Raw genomic sequence first — 25,887 nt, 5'->3', positions numbered from 1 at the left:
ATCCCACCTATCTGGCCCTCAAGACTAATCCCCTCTTCCCCAGTCACATTCCTTCCTCCAAGCTTTTGACTGGCTAAAATGTCTCCTTGAACTGCCTCCTGCTTGCTTGGCAAGATGGAGGATAGAGATGGGTGGAAACTTGTCCTACAAAAGTAAAATTTACATTCATTCCTTCATCCTTTAGCTTCTGGCCTCACTTGACACGGCTTTGTGGTCCCTGGCAGTCTACCCAGAAAGAAATGCATATAATATGAGCTACAGGGTAGCTCTTTTCTTACATTAAAAAAACACCAAACCCTCAAATCTTTCAGATCTTTATGTTTCATCTATTCTCTAGCTCCAGTTTCTGATGGCTTCCTTCTCTTCCTTGCTTTTCATATCCAAGTCTGAACCAAATCAAATTATTTTAAAAAGGTCACTGCGCGACACTTTTTGCTGTGTGTTTTCATTAGCTGTCTAAACTGTATCAAGATATCAAGGGACCCATTACAAGTGCAAAGCAGAGTTGGGTTTCAAGAAATATTTTTCGCAACTGTGGGTGTGAGGTGTGAAAGTTGCACACAACCTTGAAAATGAATTAAATTCTTGTGTTCCTAGCCGACTGTCTCATGTCACTTTTTTAAATTTTATGCCATAGACTTTGTAATGTGCATCAGTGTCTCTGAAATGGTTCCTGTAGCATTCTAAACAAAGGAAATCACAGTAGAGGAGATCTGTCAGAAAGATGAACAGATTGCCTAAAAACTGAGCTGCAACTATATAATTACAAGAACAGTATATGGACAGAGATGCTCCTGAACTAAGGAGATTTTATTTATTTAATAGATCTTTACCCCACCTTTCAGGGTATACACCTAGCAAGTTAGCTTATATGCGGGAAAGCAAAATACAGTAACAATGCAACAAAAACCCTAGTTATTAAAGCTGTAGAAATCTTGTTTGTGAACAGCCTTGAGACCTCCGAGTATAGGGCGGTGTATAAATTCAATTAACAACCACCACCACAACAACAATAATAGAAAACTTCAACATTAAACAAAACATTATAAATAAGAGTAGCGAAAAATATTTTAAAACATTTGCTAAAACATAGTTGCATTTTGTGTTCCATTTTCAGCTGTCCAGGGCTTATCTTCTACCTTGTAATCTGAGAAAGAATGTACCTTCACAGCAAAATCCATCATTCTGAGCAACTTCCAGGCTGCCTTTTCCTCAAAAAATTTATCTTTGCTCATTGCAACCTTTTGAGGCTAAAAATGGCAAGCATGTTCTGAGATGTTTAAATCTTGCACTGTGGCTATGACCTTAAAGGTAAAGGGACCCCTGACCGTTAAGTTCAGTCACGAACAACTCTGGGGTTGCGGTGCTCATCTCGCTTTATTGGCCGAGGGAGCCGGCGTACAGCTTCCGGGTCATGTGGCCAGCATGACTAAGCCGCTTCTGGCGAACCAGAGAAGTGCACGGAAATGCCGTTTACCTTCCCGCCGGAGCGGTACCTATTTATCTACTTGCACCTTGACGTGCTTTCAAACTGCTAGGTGGGCAGGAGCAGAGACCGAGCAACGGGAGCTCACTCCGTCGTGGGAATTCGAACCACTGACCTTCTGATTGGCAAGCCCAAGGCTCTGTGGTCTGGACCACAGCGCCAACCCGCGTCCTGGCTTTGACCTTACATAGGCATAAATTCAGTTGGTATGCAGCTTTATGGTGCATCTAGGTGCCAGCTGGTTCTAATATATCTTGCTCCCACTGCGGTCCACCATACTGATACTAGTAGGGTGTTGAGGGGGGGGGTAGAAATCGTGGGTGGGAATGGTGTTAGCGGCAATTGTCTTCTTCCACCTTCCCTTGAAAAACATGTTAGCAAACTACTAATTTCTAATTGAAGATATTATTCATCAATACAACTGAAAATGAGCTACTTATTACTATATTTAAACGTGAATCTCAAGTCCATCAGAAGCCCATAGTTCGGTGTAGAGTATCTGCTTTGCATGCAGAATGTCTCAGGTTCAATCCAAGAGCTGGCAGGGCTGGGAAAAGCTCCTTGGTTTGAAACCCTGGAGAGCTGCTGTGAATCAGTGTAGACCAGTGGATCCCAAAGCAGGCGATACTGCCCCCTGTGAGTCACTGGGGTTACCTAGGGGAGAGCTAAGAGGCAAGGTGGAGGCAGCCGGGCACTGGGAGTGTAAATGACTATCAGGCTTTGAAAAGCTGGTATCACAGGAACAACTTCATCAATTTGTTGCATTAATTAAATAGTTTTAATTGGATTTTGAATAAGTGTGCAATTAACGGTTACTGTTTTGAATTTTATTGTGCTATTATATTCCTTAGTGGGTCGTGCAAACCTCTGTTCTGAATAATGCTGTTTATGTTGCAGCAAGGAAAATATATATTCCCTGCAAGAATAGCTAGGAGAATCATAGAATCATAGAATCATACAGTTGGAAGAGACCACAAGGGCCATCGAGTCCAACCCCCTGCTAAGCAGGAAACTTGTCAAAAGCCTTACTGACATCTAGATACAGTGGTACCTCGGGTTACAGATGCTTCAGGTTACAGACTCCACTAACCCAGAAATAGTACCTCGGATTAAGAACTTTGCTTCAGGATGAGAACAGAAATCACACGGCGGCAGTAGGAGGCCCCATTAGCTAAAGTGGTACCTCAGGTTAAGAACAGTTTCAGGTTAAGAACGGATCTCCAGAATGAATTAAGTTATTAACCCGAGGTACCACTGTGCATTACATGCACAACATCGCCTTGTCCTCTCTGAAGCAGGGCATGTGACCTCCATAGGAAACGAGGATTATCAGAATTGTTTGGTGAATCAGATAAAGTGCATACAATAAAACAGCACCCCCATATGCTGCGTCCATCATGTATGAATGACTTACAAATGGCTGGGAGGGTTGTTGCAGGATTGTACCAGAGCGGAAGTCACGTGATGCACCATTTGTTTTAAGTAAAGGTAAAGGTACCCCTGCTCATATTGGCCAGTCGTGTCCGACTCTAGGGTTGTGCGCCCATCTCACTTAAGAGGCCGGGGGCCAGCGCTGTCTGGAGACACTTCCGAGTCACGTGGCCAGCGTGACAAGCTGCATCTGGCGAGCCAGCGCAGCACACGGAAATGCCGTTTACCTTCCCGCCAGCTCTGCAGTAAATCACGAGGAGTGAAAGGCCTAATAGTTCAGGGAGCTGTGAAGTGCTTGGTAAAATATTTCTCTTTTGGCCTCCCTTCCTCCTAAGCCTGCCTACCTAGCAAGAGAGACCACGCTTAATAAATTTGTGGCTCCAGCTACTGAGCTTCCTGTGACACATCTCATTTAACTGATCGGCTATAAAAGAGGCAGGGAGGGAGCTGAAGAGCAAACTTTCATGTTTGCTCTAAACACTCCTCACTGTTTTGTTAGAAGGAGCTGGCTTGGTCCACATGGCAGTGGGACATTCTCTTTTATCTGACTCCTGAGCAGCTGGAGACAGATAAGAGTGGAGACATTCTGACCTAGCCAAAGAGTCTGCCTGAATTCCTTTGACTCTTGATGCTTTCCCTTGGGATGATGCAGAGAGACATGCATTTTTTTAAGGGTGGGTGTGGTTTTACTCACCTTGGTGTGACCTCTGCACAGCACAAATACCTGCTCCTTGTGAAGCTGAGATCCACCATGCTGAGGAACATAGGTGGAGCACGGCTGGAGGAACATGCCTCTTGCACCCAAAAGAGTTGCTTTTTTAGATTCTCAGAGGCTTTTCTGTTCTTATCCACCATTTGTCTGTATGTCCATGTATTCTTTCTTTGGCTGTGCACACAGTATGCCTTTAAAGCACATTTAAGGCATGCGCGTGCGCACACACACCAGAATTCTAGGCACTGTAGTTTGCTAGGAAATGTAATTCTGTGAAGGGTTCCTTCATTGCTGGAAGTGAGGTTACAGGGAATCAGGCAGAGGGTCTTCTCGGAAATGGTGCCTGCCTTGTGGAACACCCTCCTGTCAGGTGTTAAGGAACTAAACAACTATCCGACTTTTAGAAGACATCTGAAGGCAGCCCTTGTATAGGGAAGTTTGTAATGTTTGGTGTTTTGCTGTGTTTGATTGTTTGCATTTGCTGGAAGCTGCCCAGGGTGGCTGGGGCAACCCAATCAAATGGGAGGCATATTATTATCATTATAGTGTCCAGAATATTTTGAGGGAAAGGATGTATTTTGATTGTGCTTTAAAGGTTTAGTGTGTACACAGCCTTAGTCATAAACCCAGGGAGCTGACATATACTCAGTGAGAGCATTGATTCATCTTGCTCTGTATTGTGTACTTTGAGTCGCAGTGGCTCTCCAAGGTTTCAGGCAGGAATATTTCCCAATCTGAACCTGGGTGTGCTGAGGATTGAACCTGACACTTTTTGCATGCAGAACCCACCCACTGAATCACAGCCTTTCCCTTGAAAATTAAAGTTAACTACCCTCCTCTCCTTTCTGGGGCACATTAGGTAAAGGTAAAGGGACCCCTGACCATTAGGTCAGTTGTGACTGACTCTGGAGTTGCGGCGCTCATCTCGCTTTATTGGCCGAGGGAGCTGGCCTACAGCTTCTGGGTCATATGGCCAGCATGACTAAGCCGCTTCTGGCGAACCAGAGCAGCGCACGGAAACACCGTTTACCTTCCCACTGGAGTGGTACCTATTTATCTACTTGCACTTTGACGTGCTTTCGAACTTCTAGGTGGGCAGGAGCTGGGACTGTGCAACAGAAGCTCACCCTGTCACGGGGATTCGAACTGCCAACCGTCTGATTGGCAAGTTTTAGGCTCTGTGGTTTAACCTACAGTGCCACCCGCATCCCTTCTGGGGCACATTAGAAGATGGTAAAAAAAAAGGGGGGGGAAAGGTAAAGGACCCCTGGACGGTTAAGTCTAGTCAAAGGTGACTATGGAGTTGCGGCACTCATTTTCAGGCTGAGGGAACAGGCGTTTGTCCACAGACAGCTTTCCAGGTCATGTGGCCAGCAGGACTAAACCACTACTGGTGCACAGAGGACCATGACGAGTGTCAGAGTGCACGGAAACGCCGTTTACCTTCCCGCTGCAGCGGTAACTATTTATCTACTTGCACTGGCGTGCTTTCGAACTGCTAGGTTGGCAGGAGCTGGGACAGAGCAATGGGAGCTCACCCCATCGCGGGGATTCGAACCGCCAACCTTCCGATCAGCAAGCCCAAGAGGCTCAGTGGTTTAGACCACAGCGCCAACCACCTGCATGCCATATTAGAAGAAGCAACAAGATTTATCATGCTTCCTCATTACATCACACATAAATACCAATTGGAATGTAGAGAAATGAAGGGGATACCAGCCAAAAAGAAATGGGGTGCAAGTACATTTGAATGTTTATTATTGTGATTTAAAAATAAACGCCGAGACGAAAATGCAAGCCTCTGGACCCTGGCAAAAGCTCCCCAAAGAAAAATTCAAAACAGAGACTCTATAAAAGGGCAGGAGTGCAGACAAGTGGACAGAGCTGGCAAATACACCTGAGTGGAAGTGCAAGGGGGTGAAAGACATAGAAGTGTGGTAAACTGGTCAAACCTGCTGCAATTTGTTTAAGTGAAATAAAGAGAGGCAGGTTCTATGGAGGTTTCAATCACTATGGAGAAGGTATGCCTCTTGCTAGAACATCAACTAACTGTGTCCAACACACGTACTGACCAGAACGGGAGCTCTGTCCCAGCTCCTGCCAACCTAGCAGTTCGAAAGCATGCCAGTACAAGTAGATAAATAGGTATCACTGTGGTGGGAAGGTAAACGGCGTTTCCATGTGCTCTGGTTTCCGTCACAGTGTTCTGTTGTGCGAGAAGAGGTTTAGTCATGCTGGCCACATGACCTGGAAAGCTGTCTGTGGACGAACGCCGACTTCTTTGGCCTGTAAGCGAGATGAGCGCCGCAACCGATAGTCGCTTTTGACTGGACTTAACCATCCAGGGGTCTTTTACCTTTTTTACTGACCATACCCTTGCTTAAGCCTGATTGTTTTCAAATCCACAGCACTATCTTGTGTAGAATACTAACTACATACTTTCGCTTTTTTGGTCATCTCCAATCTACTTTTAAGATTAAGATTAAGATTACTTTTAAGATTAAGATTACTTTTCCCCCCCAGGCAGAGCATTACCCAAGAGGTATTGAAGGGAAATGTTTTAAAATTGACCAATGATGATTATAAATAGATAAAAGAGGATTTTCATAAAAGACTATTTTGAGGACAGGTTATAATAATGTATAAAAGTCATAGCAGAAACTGGTACTTGTACAGGCGATGTGCAGGGAGAAGGGATGAATGAATTTTGAAACAATAGTTGGAAAAGTTATCATACTGAAAGCAGCAATGGAGGGAGTAAAAAAGAAGGAACATCTGGTGGGTGGGAAATCAGCTTTTAAATTTGCATTAAATTTGCATTAATTTGTATCAATCTGGAGACGATTTGTTAAAAATTATGGAAAATCAAGAAAAATAATTGGCAAAAAAAGTAGTCTCCAATCCGTTTGATATAGACACAAGCTTCTCACATGGACTGAGCCTACCAATTAAACAATATGCTACAAGTATGGGTACCTTTGTCCCAGTCCAGAGGCATACAGTGCCTGATCTTGTGAGTTTCCATTCAGGAACTGTGCATTTTTCAGCTGGGTAGTGATCCCCTTGTAGAGTAAATTGTAGCACTTAGCATTTACCTAACACGCCATGACGCGGGTGGCACTGTGGGTTAAACCACAGAGCCTAGGACTTGCCGATCAGAAGGTCAGCGGTTTGAATCCCCGCAATGGGGTGAGCTCCCATTGCTCGGTCCCTGCTCCTGCCAACCTAGCAGTTCGAAAGCACGTCACAGTGCAAGTAGATAAATAGGTACCACTCCGGCGGGAAGGTAAACAGCATTTCCGTGCGCTGCTCTGGTTCGCCAGAAGCGGCTGAGTCATGCTAGCCACATGACCCGGAAGCTGTACGCTAGCTCCCTTGGCCGGTAAAGCGAGATGAGCGCCGCAACCCCAGAGTCGGCCACGACTGGACCTAATGGCCAGGGGTCCCTTTACCTTTACTTTACTTTCCTGGGAGTAAGCCCCATTGAAAACAGTAGGACCAGTTTACACATAAGGGATACTCTTGAGGCACAGCATCTCTTTATGAGGTAACAATGTTTCTTCTTCTTCTAAATAAGTGAGCCTATTCTTTCCCCATGAGGCTATTATAGTGAGCATCCCTTGCATTCTCTTCCTCCCTCCCCTGGGGACAAAATATATTGTTTTGAGTGCTCATAAAAGGATATATCCTCACAGCAGAAATGCAGCCTTGAAGGAAGCTGTGCACAGACTGCAAGCAATAAATAAATCAACAAAAGCATGTTAATTGTGTTATAAACTGATCGTGGGGTGGGGAAGAAGAGAACTAAATCAACGTACTTTAAATATTTCATTTATTCCCTCTATTGTTGCATCCTCATGCATTCATGCCTAACCAGGCGCCTACCAGTGACACGGGTGCCAAGATGTCTGCTTCCCTATAAACAATGGTTGCAGGGCAAACCAATAGCCTTTCCCTCAACAAAGGACAACAGTAGTGTAACTTGGCTAATTTCTAGAGGGAAGGAAAGATTATATCAATGTGCCTGGCTGTGGTCAGAGGGAAAATGACAGCTATCTTGAGGTAAATCTCAAAACAAGAAATTCCTTGACAGATCAACTACAGATGCAAAACACGCTGTGCAGATTACGGGCTCAAGTCTGCCTTTTGGAAATACATCTACCAGGAGTTTAAAAACAAATTTCAAGTCAAGTCCAAGTGAGAGTATCTAATATAATTCAAGAGTTTCACTGTACATAGCCCAAAAATCATATAAGAGTATTTTCTCCAGATTATGGCAAGGACTGTTGGAAAAAAACCCAAGAGAATTTCACAGCTTGGTAACAATGTGTTCTATAGGCTACTCAAGGATAGCAAATTTCAGCATATTAAGCCCTCTGCCACCAAAAGTCTGTGCATGTGCCCACACTGGCTGATGTTTAAATTGAAAGGAAAAATCAAATGGATGTTCTGTAGTTCCAATAATATAAGCCACCCGGAAAGTTTGTTGAAGTGTGGCATATAAAATGGGCAACATTAAAACACGACAAAACTGCTCATTTATTGGAAATTGCCTGCAAGGAATGGATGATGTGGATTTTCTCATGCATCCCATGCGAAGCATATTTATTTTTTTATTTATTACAAATAAATATGCTTAGCATGGAATTTTGAGTTTATAGTTAGCTGGTGCATTGGACTGATATACTGTCTGCTTGCGTGATCTGTGTGGAAAAGGAATGGCAGTTTGGAATGGATTGAAGGAAGCCTTCGAAAGCAGCTATGCAAATTTGCCCTAACTCAGGATTGCTTGAAGAGTCTGTGGATGCTGATAGGAACTGACCTCACTAGCCTGTAGATTTCAGCTACCCACTGGCTTTTGCACTTCCCAAATGTTCCAACACAATTCGCAGCTCAAAACGATGTCTCAAAATGCAATTAGAATGCAAGTTTTCATGCAGAGTTTCAAGTTTCATTTAATGGGGAAATGGGACAGAACTGACATATGATTGAACACATGCAAACACAATGAGTACTGAAAATAGATTGGTTCATTAATGTTCCATAAGTTTTATTTTATTCTTTCAAGGAAAAGAAAGTCCCAGAATATACACAACATTTACTGTTTCCAGTACCTAAGCCATAGAAAATACATTTTTCTTCCACTGGAAGAGTCAGCACTTCAGAATAAAGAACTGCTTAAATCAGATTTAAACAGAAGTTAACAAAAATCGGCATTAATGCATTATAGTGCTTTTTCATTAACAAACACTAGTTTAATACTGGGGCTAATCTTTGAAGCAGTCGTTAGCCAATGTAGGCCTTGCACTTCACACTTTATGACTAGCTATTCCAGCATCTCACTGGTTCTTCTGAGATGCTCAGAACAGGACTTTTGAGACCAATTTTAGACCTAGTGCAACAACCAGTCCCAATCCTTCTGCGTCAAAGCAGCATGTCCTTTTTAGATTTAGCAATCTGACAGACATCAGGATGGGAAACCTACGGCCTTCCCAGATATTGCTGGGTTCCAACAGCATCTGGATTGCTGCAGGTTCCTGATCCCTGAAAACAAAAATGTTAATTATCAGCCCCTTTTTACTTCTTGAGCAATTTTCTGTGGACACTGCAGAAGTGAGGTTTGCTGAGTTTACTGTGAAAGTTGAACTGGGAGTTTAAAACAACAACAGGCACTATAAATTTTATATATAGCACTGTCCTTTGTTTTAGCGTTTAGTCTTCCTTCTTTTGAAGGGCAAACATCATCATAAGGCAAATCATGGTTATGAATACCAGTCTTAAAAGAGTTTTCACAACAGGTAGAGGAGTCCACAGAGTGCAAAGAAACAGCCTAGGAAGAAGCAGCCCATTGTTTCCTTTAATCTTTGGCCATTTGAAAGTAAATGGATCCATTCCTCTTCCTCGCTTACAGCTGAGAAACGAAACAGAAATGGTTAGTTTGTTAACAGGGGGACCTCTCCGCAAAGAATTTCAACAGATTGTGCAATTTCCTCTGCTTCTTTGCAAGTACTTAAGCTAAAGCTAACATCTGTTGGAAGCCAATCACAGATCCCATTCTCAGCTGAGAGGTGCAAATGCGGACCTCTTTGTGAGCCAACTTATCAGCTCTTGCAGGCATTAATCACAGCATAATCAAATGTAAATACAAACCACAAGGAAGTTAATAGAATGCCTTTTATTTTTAACCCTTTCCAAGTAAAGGAAATAAACAGATTAATACCCCAAACCTACAAGGATCACATATATTACACTGGAACTTCTAAGTTTAAAGCCATACTCTTTCCTAAGCCATTTATAGGGAGGAAAAAATACTGAACACTCTGATTAGTGGGGCTGCCTTTCAAAATAAAGGCATTAAGAATGGAGGTGCTGGACCAAAGTTCCCAAGCTAGATAATGCTGGAGACAGTCCTTCCGTACTTTTAACAGCCTCAGGACAGACAGAAATTCAACTGAGGAAGTTCTTCCCCGAAATAACATCTTCTGTTGAACTCCTGCTCCTTACAATGCACTTAATTGAACTGGGAGAATCATTATTTAGTGGGGGATGTATTAAGGATCACTCTTTTAGCATATATTTTACATATAACTAGCAGTCAAGCAAGTGTGGAGTTAGTTCCTGATATAGCCTAATTGCTCAATGAACTTTGTTAAGATAAGACATTTAAATACCAGATATACATAACTGACTGGCTTTCATAGATTTCTGAGGCCAGAAGGGATCATTATGATAAAATTTAATCTGAACTACTCCAACACGACCCATTCCTTAAATTGCTCTACATGCCTATGCAGTGGTACCTTGGGTTAAGTACTTAATTCGTTCCGGAGGTCTGTTCTTAACCTGAAACTGTTCTTAATCTGAAGCACCACTTTAGCTAATGGGGCCGCCTGCTGCCGCTGCACCGCCGGAGCATAATTTCTGTTCTCATCCTGAAGCAAAGTTCTTAACCCGAGGTACTATTTCTGGGTCAGCGGAGTCTGTAACCTGAAGCGTATGTAACCCAAGGTACCACTGTATTTTGTTGGCAAGAAACCTTTTGAGTCTTATTTTTTCCTTCCATCAAATATTCAGCTGGAGGGATAGGAAAATTTAAAACTAGGAATAGGGGAAAGTTCCCTAGTGTTATGGTATGTTGTGACATTTTATTTGGAAGTCTTTCAAATAGCTTGGAGAAAGAAAGCTACATTGAAATAACCTTTGTTGCTAAGCTCTCAGAAACGAGGAACCTTCTGGAAAGGTAAATAAAATGGAAGCTCACTGGTGACAAGTCAGAATGATGAAGGACCATCATTATATAGCTAAGAGAGCTGGGCATGTTTAGCCTGGAGAAGAGGAGGTTAAGGGGTGATATGATAGCCATGTTCAAATATATAAAAGGATGTCACATAGAGGAGGGAGAAAGGTTGTTTTCTGCTGCTCCAGAGAAGCGGACACGGAGCAATGGATCCAAACTACAAGAAAGAAGATTCCACCTAAACATTAGGAAGAACTTCCTGACAGTAAGAGCTGTTTGACAGTGGAATTTGCTGCCAAGGAGTGTGGTGGAGTCTCCTTCTTTGGAGGTCTTTAAGCAGAGGCTTGACAACCATATGTCAGGAGTGCTCTGATGGTGTTCCTGCTTGGCAGGGGGTTGGACTCGATGGCCCTTGTGGTCTCTTCCAACTCTATGATTCTATAGCAAATTAGCAAAACAATAGATTGAAGTTTCATCTTACCACAGTTTCGCGGAGATAGACAGTGAAGTTCACCAAAAGCACACCGACAAAGATGGCAACTCTTTCGTATCCACTGTCCATGTTTGAACACGCCACAGTTGCTGCCAAGGACAGATCAGAAGGTTCAGAATTAATTAATATTGACATGTTATCATCATCACCATCGTTAAAACAGCAGTATAGGAAAAACTTAAACCCAGGCCAGCAGTCCACAGAAAACGTAACATAAAATAATAACCAATTATAGTTTAGAAATCCTGCTCTGTCTTCCATCCTAATCATGCCAAAGAGCACCAGCCTCCAGTGAGCAGTACGAAGGTAAATACAGTGGTACCTCAGGTTACATACACTTCAGGTTACATACGTTTCAGGTTACAGACTCCGCTAACCCAGAAATAGTGCTTCAGGTTAAGAACTTTGCTTCAGGATGAGAACAGAAATCGTGCTCCGGCGGCGTGGCAGCAGCAGGAGGCCCCATTAGTGGTGGTGCTTCAGGTTAAGAACAGACCTCCAGAACGAACTAAGTACTTAACCAGAGGTACCACTGTAGGCAAAAATTGCCTCCCCTCCTCTGTGTCTGCTGCATCAAAAGCTTTTCCATTGAATTCACTGGTCTTTTTTCCACCAATTGACCCTAATTATAAGCAAACTACATCTCTCCAGGAACTCATGTCTCCCAGTCAGTTTCCTTACCTCTTTCTTTGATCATATTCACAGTATCTGCCAGTGAAGTGTTGGGGACATGCACAGAAGCTGCCCAGGATACAAGTTCCTCCATTTTGACAGCAATCCCGCTTCAGCGTTTTACCTGGAAGTGAATAATTCCACGGTTTACTAAGAAGCAGACCCTCTTTGAACCTACATTCTCACTTGCCCCACCAAGTCTCCCTGGCTGCCAAAGGTCTGATTTTTATTGGCCTTGAGGGGACAATAAAATTAGCTGCCTGTTAAGAGTGTTTGCTCAGTTAAGCCCAGTTTGTTTAGATAAGGATTAAAAGCACACTACTAGGGATTACTCAGTGGCCAGGCAGCAACCCCCTGGCATGTCTCTGCTGAAGAAGCTTGTGGACTTCATATAAGTCCACTTTCCCAGAAGCAGACCTCACTCATCACTTAAATAAATGGGTTTTCTTTGAAAGTAGCATGACAGACATTTGCCAAAAAGAATGAAAGTCAGATTTTTCTTATGACCCTCTAACAAAGACTGGTCCTGGATTTGCAGATTTCTGATGGGTTATAGTTTAGCTCAGGGGTCAGCAAACTTTTTCAGCAGGGGGCCGGTCCACTGTCCCTCAGACTTTGTGGGGGGCCGGACTATATTTTTTGGGGGGAAATGAATGAATTCCTATGCCCCACAAACAACCCAGAGATGCGTTTTAAATAAAAGGACACATTCTGCTCATGTAAAAACATGCTGATTCCCAGACCGTCCGCGGGCCAGATTTAGAAGGTGATTGGGTCAGATCCGGCCCCTGGGCCTTAGTTTGCCTACCCACAGTTTAGCTGAAAACAATGAACTGAAATAAAATTAACAAGCACATGGCCTTGTTTTTATGTGACATTAATAGCAGAATAACATCTCATGCTCTTCTATTATCCCTGGGTAGAAAGAGTATTTCTGATATAGCTCAATATAGCTCAGTGATTGACCTAAGCCATAGACATATTACATGGGAACTGCAGCACTTTCCTGTAGGAACACTGCAGTCCAGCGCCAAGGGCCTTCTGGCAGTTCCCTCACTGTGAGAAGCAAAGTTACAGGGAACCAGGCAGAGGGCCTTCTCGGTAGTGGCACCTGCCATGTGGAACGCCCTCCCATCAGATGTCAAGGAGATAAAGAACTACACAACTTTTACAAGACATCTGAAGGCAGCCCTGTTTAGGGAAGTTTTTTATGTTTGATGTTTTATTGTATTTTTAATATTTTGTTGGAAGCTGCCCAGAGTGGCTGGGGAAACCCAGCCAGATGGACGGGGTATTATTATTATTATTATTATTATTATTACTAATAATTTATTATTATTAAGATCCTGTTCAGATATACAACAGCATAAAAACTGCTTGAACCAGCATAAAATATTTCCACAGAATTGGCACCCATGAACATTTGAGTATTAAATTAGAAATGGCACAAGGGTTGGGGTTAATTGACAGCAGATTCCCAATGGACACATGTGCATTTATTACATTTTTATCCCACCCTTCCTGCAAGGAGCTTTAGAGGTGTCCCTCAGTTTAGTCTCACAACAACCCTGTGAGTTAGGATAGGTTAAAATTTAGGCTGCAATCCTGAAAACACTTAGGTAGAAAGAAGCCCCATTGAACACAATGGGTTTTACCTCCAGGTAAACATATCTGGGATTGCATTCCCAGGAGGTTTGGTGGCAGAGCAAAGATTTGAGCTTGGGCCTCCTTTGCTCAAGACTATATACATTTCAAAACTCTATACCAGACTTTTTGTCTCTGTTATTTCTGCAAATACAGATGGCTGGGACCAGTTGGAATCCAATGACATCGCGAGGGCCATAGGCCATCTCTGCAGTATATAATGATTGTTTTGGCAGCATAAAGATGGCAAATGACATTGTTACCTACTTTCAGTAAGACCAATGAAAGGCACTATTGGCTTATTGAGCTGTTTCCTGCTCTCATAACTCTGGTTCATCTCACTGAAGATATTTAATGTGGTGAGTTGGTCTTTGATGTTATCCTTTGGGACTGTGGCACCAGCAATTTCTCCAGCATCCTGTATTTGCTCGTGTCTGGACCCTTATAGGAGACAAGGTGATAAAAAAAATAAGATGATATAGGTTTGTGTGTTTTATTAAAAAAGTGCACACATTTAACAGTGTTGAGACAAAAAAAAAAAAAAAAATAGACAGAAGAAGAGGGAGCTTCTCACCTTTCCCAAAGTGAATACTTTGCAAGGCCAGACTCACTGCTAAAATAAACCTAGAAATGCAAAATCAGAAGAAATAGTTTATATAGAAAAGGGCTTGAGAGAAAGGTACATGCCAAGGCATGTCTACTCAGAAGTAAATCCCACTTACGGTAATTCAGTGGGACATGACTCCCAGGTACTTTATTTAATAAAAAGGTTTCCATGCTATTTTTTTCATTTGCAAACAAGAAACACCAAAGTGGTTCATGTCATAATAAACTCAATGATATCCCATAAATTGTCTCATGGTGTAAGTTAGTACATAGGAATGTCATCTTAATCGTAAGGTAAAGAATGCAATACTAAACACACTGCGTGACAAGCGGCATAAGTCATACTCAAGAGTAGACCCACTAAAAACACTTAAGTGCATTGATTGCAATGGCTCTGCTCTAATAATGGCTTAGTTGGCTATCACCCACTAAGGAGTGAGGCTGCAATGCTCTTGCTGCTTACCTGCGAGTAAGCCCCATTGAACTCAGCAGGACTTACTTCTGAGTAGACATGCTTTTGTACTGTGCTGCAAGTCAAAACTAAATTCAATGAGACTTCAAGCTGAGAATCTTACTCTTAAAAACTAGAGTAAAGCAGCTGAATGGCTCAGCCACCACAGTTGCCAAATGAAGGGTGCTATCCTGCACATCCATAGAATCCTAGTTTAACAGCTGCATTCTCTTTCATAATATCGCCAGGGCATCTGCTTCCTAAATACATTTGTAGTCTAATTAGTAAAGCCTTCTACAGCTCTGTCAATTACCATTTACTCTCGCTGGAGCCAAAATAGCAAGCTTTTGCATGTCTAAAATTTGCTTAAAATTTGCCTCTGTGCATGCAAAGATTAAGAAGGTGCTTCCTTGAAGTCAAGGCAATTATAGGAGGAAAAAAAGCAGACTTACCTGGTGTTTTGTTTCCAATACATTTTCCTGCCGTTTTTTTAAAGGACCTTTAGTTCCAATGCAGTTTCCAAGGGAGAGCTCTTTAGGCTGTTCTGTGTAGTTGTCTGTACTCCAAACATAGAAGGAGTAACTATAGCAACAGAAAAAAGGGCATATGTATGTATCTCTAGCCTAGAGCATCACAGGACAAATATATGGCTCCTAGTAGCTCCTCTGCTGGTAAATGCTTTGTAGAGGTACAACCCATCAGTTCTAATCTCTCTGAGCTGACTGGTTCCTACCCCTCCCCAAAGATACATAAACACTTCTGGCTGGAGGGGGAGAAGTCACTCACAAGCACAGCAGGCGGTAAAGTTGATTCTTCACTAGGAATCTGCTTTAGCATTGGTCTTCACCTAGTGGGTGCAATGCTTTGCAACATCATCAATGTGAACATGGTATCTCATCACTTGGGAATTAGATTGAGTCTAGCATATGGATTGCACAATATCTATAAGAAGACTTTAACGTATTTTTAATCTTTGTTGGAAGCCGCCCAGAGTGGCTAGGGAAACCCAGCCAGATGGGCAGGGTACAAATAATAAATTACTATTACTACTTTATGGCTATAACAGCCAGCTTCAATCTTTCTTCCTCTTCTTCTTCTTCTTCTTCTTCTTCTTCTTCTTCTTCTTCTTCTCCTGCAACCACTCCTTAACGTGTGTAGCATCTCGCCTGATGTAGAGTTGTGGAGAACTTTAAAGCACACCACATTTCCATGCCTTTTAGCTTGGTCCTGCTGAAGGCATTGCCCAACTCTGTGGTTTTTTTTCTGTTTGCTTAAATATTATTTTTAGGGGACAGGTCAAAAGGCTGGAATATGGTGACTGGACACAAAACTGGAAAGGGGGACTCCAAATCTTTAATAGTGGTATTGAAGGCAGGATTTTGGCAAGCTATAACTTGCCCCTCTTCTACACAAGTGCTAAAGGTACAGAGGTCATATTTTGTCCTTTGCATCTTACCAACATAGAGATGGAGAAAGATGGCCACATATAGGATAGCTTGGCAAGAGGACAGGTCGCTTGTAAGTTGTTACTTAAAGGTAAAGGGACCCCTGACCATTAGGTCCAGTCGTGGACGACTCTGGGGTTGCGGTGCTCATCTCGCTTTACTGGCCGAGGGAGCCAGCGAACATCTTCTGGGTCATGTGGCCAGCATGACTAAGCCGCTTCTGGTGAACCAGAGCAGTGCACAGAAACGCTGTTTACCTTCCCACTGGAGTGGTACCTATTTATCTACTTGCACTTTGAGGTGCTTTTGAACTGCTAGGTGGGCAGGAGCAGGGACCGAGCAACGGGAGCTCACCCCATCACGGGGATTCGAACCGCCGACCTTCTGATCCCCAAGTCCTAGGCTCTGTGGTTTAACCCACAGCGCCAACCGCATCCCAAGTTGTTACTTAGCTTTTCGCTTTTACCTGCATTTAAAAAATTGACTTATTTACTTCACTTTTCCTTTAGATTCTGCTTTTCCTTCCTTCCATTTCCCCCTCACAACAGCCACCTGACGTGGTTAGGCTGAAAAACAAACAACTGGCTCAAAGTTTCTCAGGGAGCTTCATGGCTGAGTGGAGATTTGAACCCTGGGTCTCCCACATCCCAGCCTGACATCCTAACCACTATACAGCACTGCCTGTCATAAAAAGGAGAGTGATTAAGAAGACTCTAGACAGGGAGCTGTTTCTGAAACCCACCCAGTCATGAATCAGCTTGTCAAGGAAACTCCACGAAATGAATGGAACCATTATGCAGGCAGTGCTGGATTTATATATAAGCTAAACAAGCTATATCTCCCCAAAAAATTAAAGGAAAAAAACTGGATGCACATTTCCAAAATATAAGATAACAAACAAACAAAATAAAACCTACCTACAGCAACAGTGTTTTCTGTTGTGTAGGCTCCTATGATGTAAGTAATGGGCCCCGCCTGCTAGCCTGTTCCCTAAAATATCACTGGTTTGCTCATTTCTTTATACAGTCATACCTCATGTTATGTTTGCTTCATTATATGTTTTTTCAGGTTGCGTCCCACGGCGACCCAGAAGTACTGGAAAGGGTTACTTCCGGGTTTCACCGGTTTACACATGCACCGATGCGCAAAATGACGTCACGGGCATGCGCAGAAGCTGTGAATCATGATCCATGCGTGTGCAGACATGGGTTGTGTTCCTTTCAGGTTGCAAAAGGGACTCTGGAATGGATCCCGTTCGCAACCAGAGGTACCACTGTATAGGGTGCCTACATTCTGCATGGACTGGCTGCATGGCAACATGTGCAAATGGCTTTAGATACCTATTAGGTCCATAAATTATCATATAGCATATATTCAACACAGAAAACAGTGACAATTTGTTGTTGACAAAGGACAGCTGGACATATAAAGGGCACCATTACCTTCAGTAGCTGAGGGCCTCATCAAACCTAAATCCGGCCCTGGGGTGAGGCACTGCCTTCTTGCCCTGCCCTTGATGTTGGCATGAACTTGGAAAAAGCCAGATTTGGAAAGATAAAGTTTGGACTGGTTTGGAAATGGGGGGTTGGATAGACCCCCCCCTATGCAGGGATGTTTGGACTTTTCAAGTCTGGCAATGGGCCGTGAGATGTTTGGGGCTGTGGGGGCTCTTAATTCTGGAGGGATTCTGAAACATGTTTTTAAATACCACATGGAGTTGAGTCTGGACTATGGAAAAGGGGCTGATTTGTTGAAAAGGGTCAAAAACATTGCCAAGCTGGAGTTCCCACGAGTGAAAGGAGAATATGAAGAAGAGCTGCGGAAGGGACATGGAAGGGATTTAAGGGCCTCGGATATAAGGTTACCAGGTTAATGCGCTAGATCATTGGGATAAAAAGGACTGACAAAACCCGGGACCAGGAGGAAGGGACGCTGGATGAAGATTGGATTGTTTTTATTTCTTTTTTTTTATTACTAGGATTGTTTTATAAAATTGATGAATGTTAGAAAAATGTTGGAACGAAATTACTTGGCTTTAGCAAAAATGTTTAAAGAATTAGGTAAGAATATTATGGTTATGAGAAGTTGGTAAAAATAAGATTTAAGTTTCAAGTTTTAAGGTTCTTTATAAGATAAGATGAAAATAGATTAAGGTAATGTAATGACAGAATATTATGAAATATGGAAAGGATTTGCTGCGACAATTAACAACTAGGATACAAAAAAAGGGAGGAGGAGGAGGTCAAAGAAAGAAGGTAATGAAAGTTGAGGATTCGAGAATGATGGATTTGTTTTTGTGTGTTTGTGGTGTATTTTTGGTTTTTTGAATTTGTATTGTTTGATGTGGTTTGTTTTTTCTTTGTTTTTTTCTTTTTCTTTTTCTGCTTTGTTCTCTTTTGTAATTCTAAAAAATTTTCAATAAATATCATTTTTTTTAAAAAAAAAGATGTTGGCATGGCGGCTTCTGTTGGCATGACTCCAGTGTTGGAGAAATGGCATTCAAAGCCCGCCCCCCACTGTGTTGAAATAATGTGGGTGGGTAGGATCCCTGCTTGATCCAGGAGATAAAATTAGTACAGAGTGCTGCAGTATAGTTTCTGACAGGATTAAGACCCTGTGAGCAAAATAGCACCTCTGCTCAAGAGATCTGCACTCCTTGCTGATTTGCTCCTGGGCCAAGTTCATGGTGTTAGGATTAGCAACAACTTGGGACCCGTTTAATTGTGTGATTGCCTTATCATGGCTACTTCAATCTGTAGAACTGTGACTGTTACAGGGATTACATTATACTCGTTTCATGATTACTGGAAATGATAAATGTAAAGGTAAAGGTAAAGGTAAAGGTAAAGGTACCCCTGCCCGTACGGGCCAGTCTTGACAGACTCTAGGGTTGTGCGCCCATCTCACTCAAGAGGCCGGGGGCCAGCGCTGTCCGCAGACACTTCCGGGTCACGTGGCCAGCATGACAAGCGGCATCTGGCGAACCAGCGCAGCACACGGAAACGCCGTTTACCTTCCCGCCAGTAAGCGGTCCCTATTTATCTACTTGCACCCGGGGGTGCTTTCGAACTGCTAGGTTGGCAGGCGCTGGGACCGAGCAACGGGAGCGCACCCCGCCGCGGGGATTCGAACAGCCGACCTTTCGATCGGCAAGCCCTAGGTGCTGAGGCTTTTACCCACAGCGCCACCCGCGTCCCGATAAATGTAAAACTCTTTGCCTAATGGCAATACTCTTTCCTGCTTAAAACATTGTTGAAACAAGCCTATCCAGGCAAGCAGACTGCTGGCACGTGATTTAATATCTTTCTGCTTCCTGTTGACTACTGTTACCTTTTGAATGTTTGAAACACCTGCTTTAAACTTGCTTCTTGATAATTTTACTATTTTATTTTTTGGGTAAACCACTTTGAGGTGTTATTGCAATAAAGTGGCATATACATTTTGAGTTTTTGACACGTGACTAAACACAGTCGTACCTTGGAAGTTGAACGCCTTGCGAGTCAAACGTTTGGCTCCCTAACGCTGCAAACCCAGAAGTGAGTGTTCCAGTTTGCAAACGTTCTTTGGAACCCAAACGTCTGACGCAGTTTCCATGGCTTCTGATTGGCTGCAGGAGCTTCCTTGCCTCTTTTGCATCAATTACTGCCTCAATCAGTAATTACTGCTATCAGCCTGTGGCACTGCTGAGGTGTTAGGGAAGACCAGGAAGCTTCAATAGCAGCCTTCAGCTCTTCTGCATTGCTTGGTCTCATGTCTCTCATCTTTCTCTTGGCAATGCCCCATAGATTCTCTATGGGGTTCAGGTCAGGCGGGTTTGCTGGCCAATCAAGCACAGTAATCCCATGGGCATTGAACCTGCTATTGAAGCATCCTGGTCTTCCATAACACCTCAGCAGTGCCACAGGCTGATAGCATCCATGCCATGCCACATTGAGGCGGTAATTGATGCAAAAGGGGCCCAAACCAAGGACTGAGTACATATGCATGCTTCTACTTCTCAGAGGTCCAATATTGGTCTATTTGCAATCCTTGTTTTGCTGATTTCATTTAATATTCTAATTTTCTGAGACTGTTAATTTGGGTTGCAGATAGGTAGCCGTGTTGGTCTGCCATAATCAAAATAAAAAAATCCTTCCAGTAGCACCTTTAAGACCAACTAAGTTAGTTCTTGGTATGAGCTTTCGTGTGCAAGCACACTTCTTCAGAAGTGTGCTTGCACACGAAAGCTCATACCAAGAACTAACTTAGTTGGTCTTAAAGGTGTTAATTTGGGGTTTTCATCAGCTGTACGCCATGATCATCACAATTATAACAAATAAAGGCTTGACGTATCTCGCTTTGCATGTCATGAGTCTATCTCATATATTAGTTTCACCTTTTAAGTTGAATTACTGAAATAAACGAACTTTTCCACGATATTCTAATTTTCCGAGTTTCACCTATATATACTACAGTATTACTGTACTAATGAATGCATTTATTCTGTTGGCCTCTCCACTCTTCCCTGTGTTTTTAAAGCACTGGCAACTTTCTACGGACAAGCATTACAGACCTATTTGGTCTGGTGAGTTTTGCTTTTGTACTCAGAGGACAGTTTGCCTATTCCTTCAAATACATCTTGGTCTTGTTTTTCAACAGATGTTTTGCCTGATTTTCTCATAGCCCAGAAGTGGTTATCGACTTAGCTTGCTTCTTCAGTTTCACTTCCACCTCACGTTCACCTCCACTGGGATCTATATTTGTAGCCTTCCACATTTTAAAACCTCCAATACATTGTGGTTATCATTTCAGCCTGTTCAAGTAAGTGAACATGAGAAATAGCATTTACCCGTACTCCTATGCTCGTTTCATAACGGAGAGGCTCTGTCGATATTTATTTATTTATCATATTTTATGCTGTCATTTGATATACACGTTGAAAGTGTTGTACAGTATAAAACTGCTAAAACCAATTGCCTTTTACTGCGCAAGGGAGAAAATGCAGGTATGCAGATATTTTCCCTTGGTGGAACAAAAACCAGCCACTTTAGTATTTTACTCTACAGCAAGGATAGGGAACTTGTGGCTCTCCAGATATTGATGAACATCATCCCAGACAATTGGCCATAAGAGCTGAAGAGTATGGCTGAAAGCCAAAATCATCTGGAAGCAGCTTTCTACAGCTCTGTAAAAGGTAAAGGTACCCCTGCCCATACGGGCCAGTCGTGACCGACTCTAGGGTTGCGCGCTCATCTCGCTCAAGAGGCCGGGAGCCGGCGCCGTCCGAAGACACTTCCGGGTCACGTGGCCGTGACGAAGCTGCAACTGGCGAGCCAGCACCAGCGCAGCACACAGAAACGCCGTTTACCTTCCTGTTATAAAGTGGTACCTATTTATCTACTTGCACTTAGGGGTGCTTTCGAACTGCTAGGTGGGCAGGAGCTGGGACCGAACGACGGGAGCTCACCCCGCTGCGGGGATTCGAACCGCCGACCTTACGATCAGCAAGTCCTAGGCACTGAGGTTTTACCCACAGCGCCACCCGCGTCCCGCATCTACAGCTCTGTACAGTACTATAAAATTTTAAAAAGTATGGACAAGCTATCCATGACTGAAGACCAGAATATGCACCTTGCAGTACAAGATGCCTCTGCAGCGGTTTTCTCCATTAGAATTATTTCCATCTAAATTTGATTTTTAAAAATAAAAATAAAATGACTGGCTCTTCTTTTACATTTTTGTCCAATGTATATCACACAGCTGTGTGTGACTGCCACATTTTCCGCCCTCCCTTCCCTACAGGTGGGTGGGGTTTGCGGCACCAAGCGGGGGCTTACCTGGACGGGTGCCTTCCACCTGCTTGGGTTGGCCTTTGACCAGCCCTCCGCCAGGGAGCACAATGGATGGTCGGCCAGGGGTGGGGCTAAGGCCAAAGAAAAGAGGATGACCCCTTCCACCAAGCCTCACTTGGTTTTCTTCGCTCCAGGATCACCCACCCAACCCTCCCTCAAAAATTAATAATTCTTGCTTCCAAATAATTTCATCCTAGGTCAGCGGCCATCAAGTTAATGTGTGTGTTTTTTTAACAGACTAATATTTTGCATTCCAGGTCAGCGAGTGCTGCTGCGGTCATAAAATGGTTGCTGTATTCAGAACCAGGGAAGAAATTCTCAGTCAGTATCTTCACTTATATAAATACAAGGCTGCTAATTATAACTAAAGGGTCTAGGTAACATTACTTCAGATGTTCTACAAAAGCACTGCAGAACTGCTGCTTTTCAAAACTTGGTAACACTTTTTTTGAAATCCCAATTCAAGATGAATATCCACTTTCACTTACATTTTGCGTCTGTATATGTAAACCTTTGACGTTCTTAGGTGTCAGGGGTTCAGGGACAGAGGCACAGGGTAGGCAGGAGATGGAGAGCGATGGGGATGAATCCCAGGACAGCAAGGAAGAGGATGACAATGACTCTAGAGATTCCATGAGTCTTTCCAGCGAATCAGAGGATTCCCAGAAGGGGGCGCCGGTGGTCAAGGCCAGGGGAGCCCCAGGGGGGACGTGTCAGGAGCAGGGGGCCAGCGGGGGATCCCAAAGTGGCAGCTGGGCGTCAGGACCAGCCTCCCTGCCAGAGTGCAGCGAAGGGGGTGGAGGTTCCAGTGTATCAGGGGAGGCGGCTCCGGCAGTAGAGAAAGGAGGGAGGTCGGAGCAAGCCACCCTCCCGGAAGGGGAGGGGAGTAGTGAAGGGAGTAGCGTCAGTGGCGTAGAGTGGGTTGTCAGCACCCGGGGCAAGGCAAGTAATTTGCGTCCCCTAACCCGTGGATTTGCGCCCCCTAACCTGTGGATTTGCGCCCCCTAACCCTAACCCCCAGATGTTGCGCCCGGTGCGGCCGGCCCCCCCTGCACCCCCCACGCTACGCCACTGAGTAGCGTAGCTGTCAAAAGGAAAGTTAGGGGATGGGCGCGCGCGCCAAGTTCAAATGTAGAGGCGCGCGGAAGTACAGGGAGCCCGGAGGAGGGGCCAGGTCCCAAAGCCCGCAGGAGGGGGCAAGAGCAGTCTGATTCCGCGTCGGAGGAATCCAGGAGGGGCGAAACCCCAGCGGGCAGAAAGACCCTGCGGAAAAGGAAAGAGAGAAAGAGGTGGAGCAGCGCAAGCCTCTTAAACTGGTGCAGGGGAGGGACGGATTCAGAAGGGACTTCAGCGGTCTAAGCCTAACAGACGTAGGGCTGCGCGCCTCGGATGTGAAGCAAACAATGAACTGCAATAAACACTTTTGTATATAAGAAAAGAAAGGCGTTGGTCTTTTGTGAGCTGAGACTTGAGGCAGCCCTGACATTAGGTTTTGACTATCACTTATATATGCCAGAGAAATTACTTTATATTGCCTGGATAAACTTAAGACAGGATATGTTTAAGACTCATTTTAGTTCCTTTGTAAAAAAAAATTTTTTTTGGTTCTTTTGTAAAATTTTAATAACACAATCAACCTTGTAAAGGAATTTGTGGATGGCATAGCTGTTTAGAAGTAAATACTATTAGAATCAGGAGACATGCTTCTGAGAAAGCATGCTTGGGATTTTCCAGGCTTCATTATGCTTATGTTCATAGCAGAGTTTTCAAAAACCTATTTTTGTTTTGACGACCACCAGAAATCCTTTGGGACAGGTAGTTGGTTCCATAGTCAATATGGTTGTGTAATGTAAGGTGACTGTGAACATTAAGACACTGTACTCCATACAATATTCAGATTAATTTCTAATTTTTACAAAACTTTCTGTGGTTGCTTACAGTTTGCATAAAGAGGGTACACAATGAGATAAAGTTTTTTATAGAAAAATTGAGTTTGTTTCTCTAATATTGAACCAACAGAGTGCAATACTCCGTGGTTGGTATTCAGCTAAGCTTTACTCAGAGTAAAACATGAACATGACTAAGTTAGGTTCATTAATTTCAACAGATCTACTCTAACTAAAACTTAGTTGAATAAAGGTAAAGGTAAAGGGACCCCTGACCATTAGGTCCAGTCGTGGCCGACTCTGGGGTTGCAGCACTCATCTCACTTTATTGGCCGAGGGAGCCGGTGTACAGCTTCCAGGTCATGTGGCCAGCATGACTAAGCCACTTCTGGCGAACCAGAGCAGCGCACAGAAACACTGTTTACCTTCCCGCTGGAGCGGTACCTATTTATCTACTTGCACTTTGACGTGCTTTCGAAATGCTAGGTTGGCAGGAGCAGGGACCAAGCAACGGGAGCTCACCCCGCCGCAGGGATTCGAACCACCAACCTTCTGATCGGCAAGTCCTAGGCTCTGTGGTTTAACCCACAACGCCACCACGCAATACCACCCAGTAAATCCATCTCTTTTGTTGGGGGAAATGTAAGAGCCAAGAGCACAGATGAAATAAATGAGTTAGGGAATGATTGATCTCAGGTTATTTTCCTCTCAGGACTGTAGTATTATTTAGCCCTAGTTAATGACTAATGATGTGATTGTGTATTAGACATCAACACTGCACTTATAACTAATATATTTATAAGTTGTATAGTATTATATTGCATGAAATATGTTTATATTTCTATGTTACATTTGTGATGAACTTTCTTAAAAACGCACTCTTTAATAAAGGAAGAAACCCTGAAGAAAAACATATAAAAGAACCAGAACTCTCTCTCAGCATCCAAGGCTTATATTTGCCCTTACAATACTGTAATTGAAGGTAGAACAAACAGGGAAACAGCACAGTTATTAGTTTTCAGGAGAGATAATCTTTATTTAAATGCTATTTCTGACCTGGGTATATTCCTAATACAAAGACTCCTATTCCTACAGGTATATTAAAAATAGTGTGTGTGTGTGTGTGTGTGTGTGTGTGTGAGAGAGAGAGAGAGAGAGAGTGTAATAGATGAAATTTCACACTTGATGCCATTTGCTAAGATCAGAAGGCTGACTTAACTGAAAGGCAACGGTAAAACAACTGGGAAGTGTTTCTCACCACGTTGCCCTGTTCTGTCCCTTTCTTCTCATGGCATGCACCAAAAAATGGTATAGGCATTAAACCAACAGATGTAGAACGCTGAGCTGCTGTTCTCCCTTGACTGGCCTGCAAAAAGTTTGGCACTAAACTGCTGAATGGCTTCCAATATTTGGTGTCAAGAAAGTCCATTGGAAAGCGATTGCTTGGGCTCTCTCCTCCACCTTTATCAGAAGCAAGATAAGACTGGAGACATTAAGGAACTGGCCCTGGAAATTTCAATCAAGCTTTATTTACAGTGCTGCAAGACTAAACACTGCAAACTGGAAATGACCCTTCCTCTTTGTTTTTGCAGTGTTTTAGCATAATAGGATTGTCAAGCTGGACCTGGCATGCATGGCCGATTAACCCTGGAACCCACTGGTTTTGCAATGGTCAGCTTATCACAACTACCTGCAATTATTACTCAAAGGAAACTTACGGTACCTTAAGGAATGGCATCCATCTCCCATGTGTCCTTTCTGTAATTGCCACCCTGGCTAGATGTGAAGGGGGTGGCAACAAGAAAAAGACCCTTTCTGGGTGTGTTGCTCTGAATATGGACAGCCTTTACAAGGAGGCTTGTCTGACATCCACATCTTAGACAGTAAGCAAAACATGTTTGGTTCAACTCAGATCTTTTTCTTAACTTGATGAAGTCTGTCTTCCTTAGGTAAAGGTAAAGGGACCCCTGACCATTAGGTCTAGTCGTGGCCA

The 25,887-nt window shown here is 43.4% G+C and overlaps 1 protein-coding gene across 9 annotated transcripts in view; it reads right to left on the bottom strand.

Moving 5' to 3' along the window:
- Positions 1–8,781: 8,781 nt before the first annotated feature.
- LOC308458284 (cryptic protein-like) overlaps positions 8,782–25,887 on the bottom strand; it is a 44,866-nt gene continuing 27,760 nt past the window's right edge. For all 9 annotated transcript variants that reach the window (XM_080973251.1, XM_080973254.1, XM_080973248.1 and 6 more), the window contains 6 exons: positions 15,185–15,314; positions 14,250–14,299; positions 13,943–14,116; positions 12,041–12,155; positions 11,348–11,448; positions 8,782–9,540 (listed from right to left, as the gene is read on the bottom strand). In XM_080973251.1, the coding sequence (XP_080829377.1) occupies positions 9,419–9,540; positions 11,348–11,448; positions 12,041–12,155; positions 13,943–14,116; positions 14,250–14,299; positions 15,185–15,207 (585 nt within the window). In that variant the 5' untranslated portion in view covers positions 15,208–15,314 and the 3' untranslated portion in view covers positions 8,782–9,418. The remainder of the gene's footprint in view (positions 9,541–11,347; positions 11,449–12,040; positions 12,156–13,942; positions 14,117–14,249; positions 14,300–15,184; positions 15,315–25,887) is intronic.

Source organism: Podarcis pityusensis (assembly GCF_964106645.2).
Source record: "Podarcis pityusensis genome assembly, chromosome: 11".
NCBI classification, from domain to species: Eukaryota; Metazoa; Chordata; class Lepidosauria; order Squamata; family Lacertidae; genus Podarcis; species Podarcis pityusensis.
The sequence above is the reverse complement of the archived record's forward strand: the minus strand, read 5'-3'. Positions and strand labels throughout refer to the sequence as shown.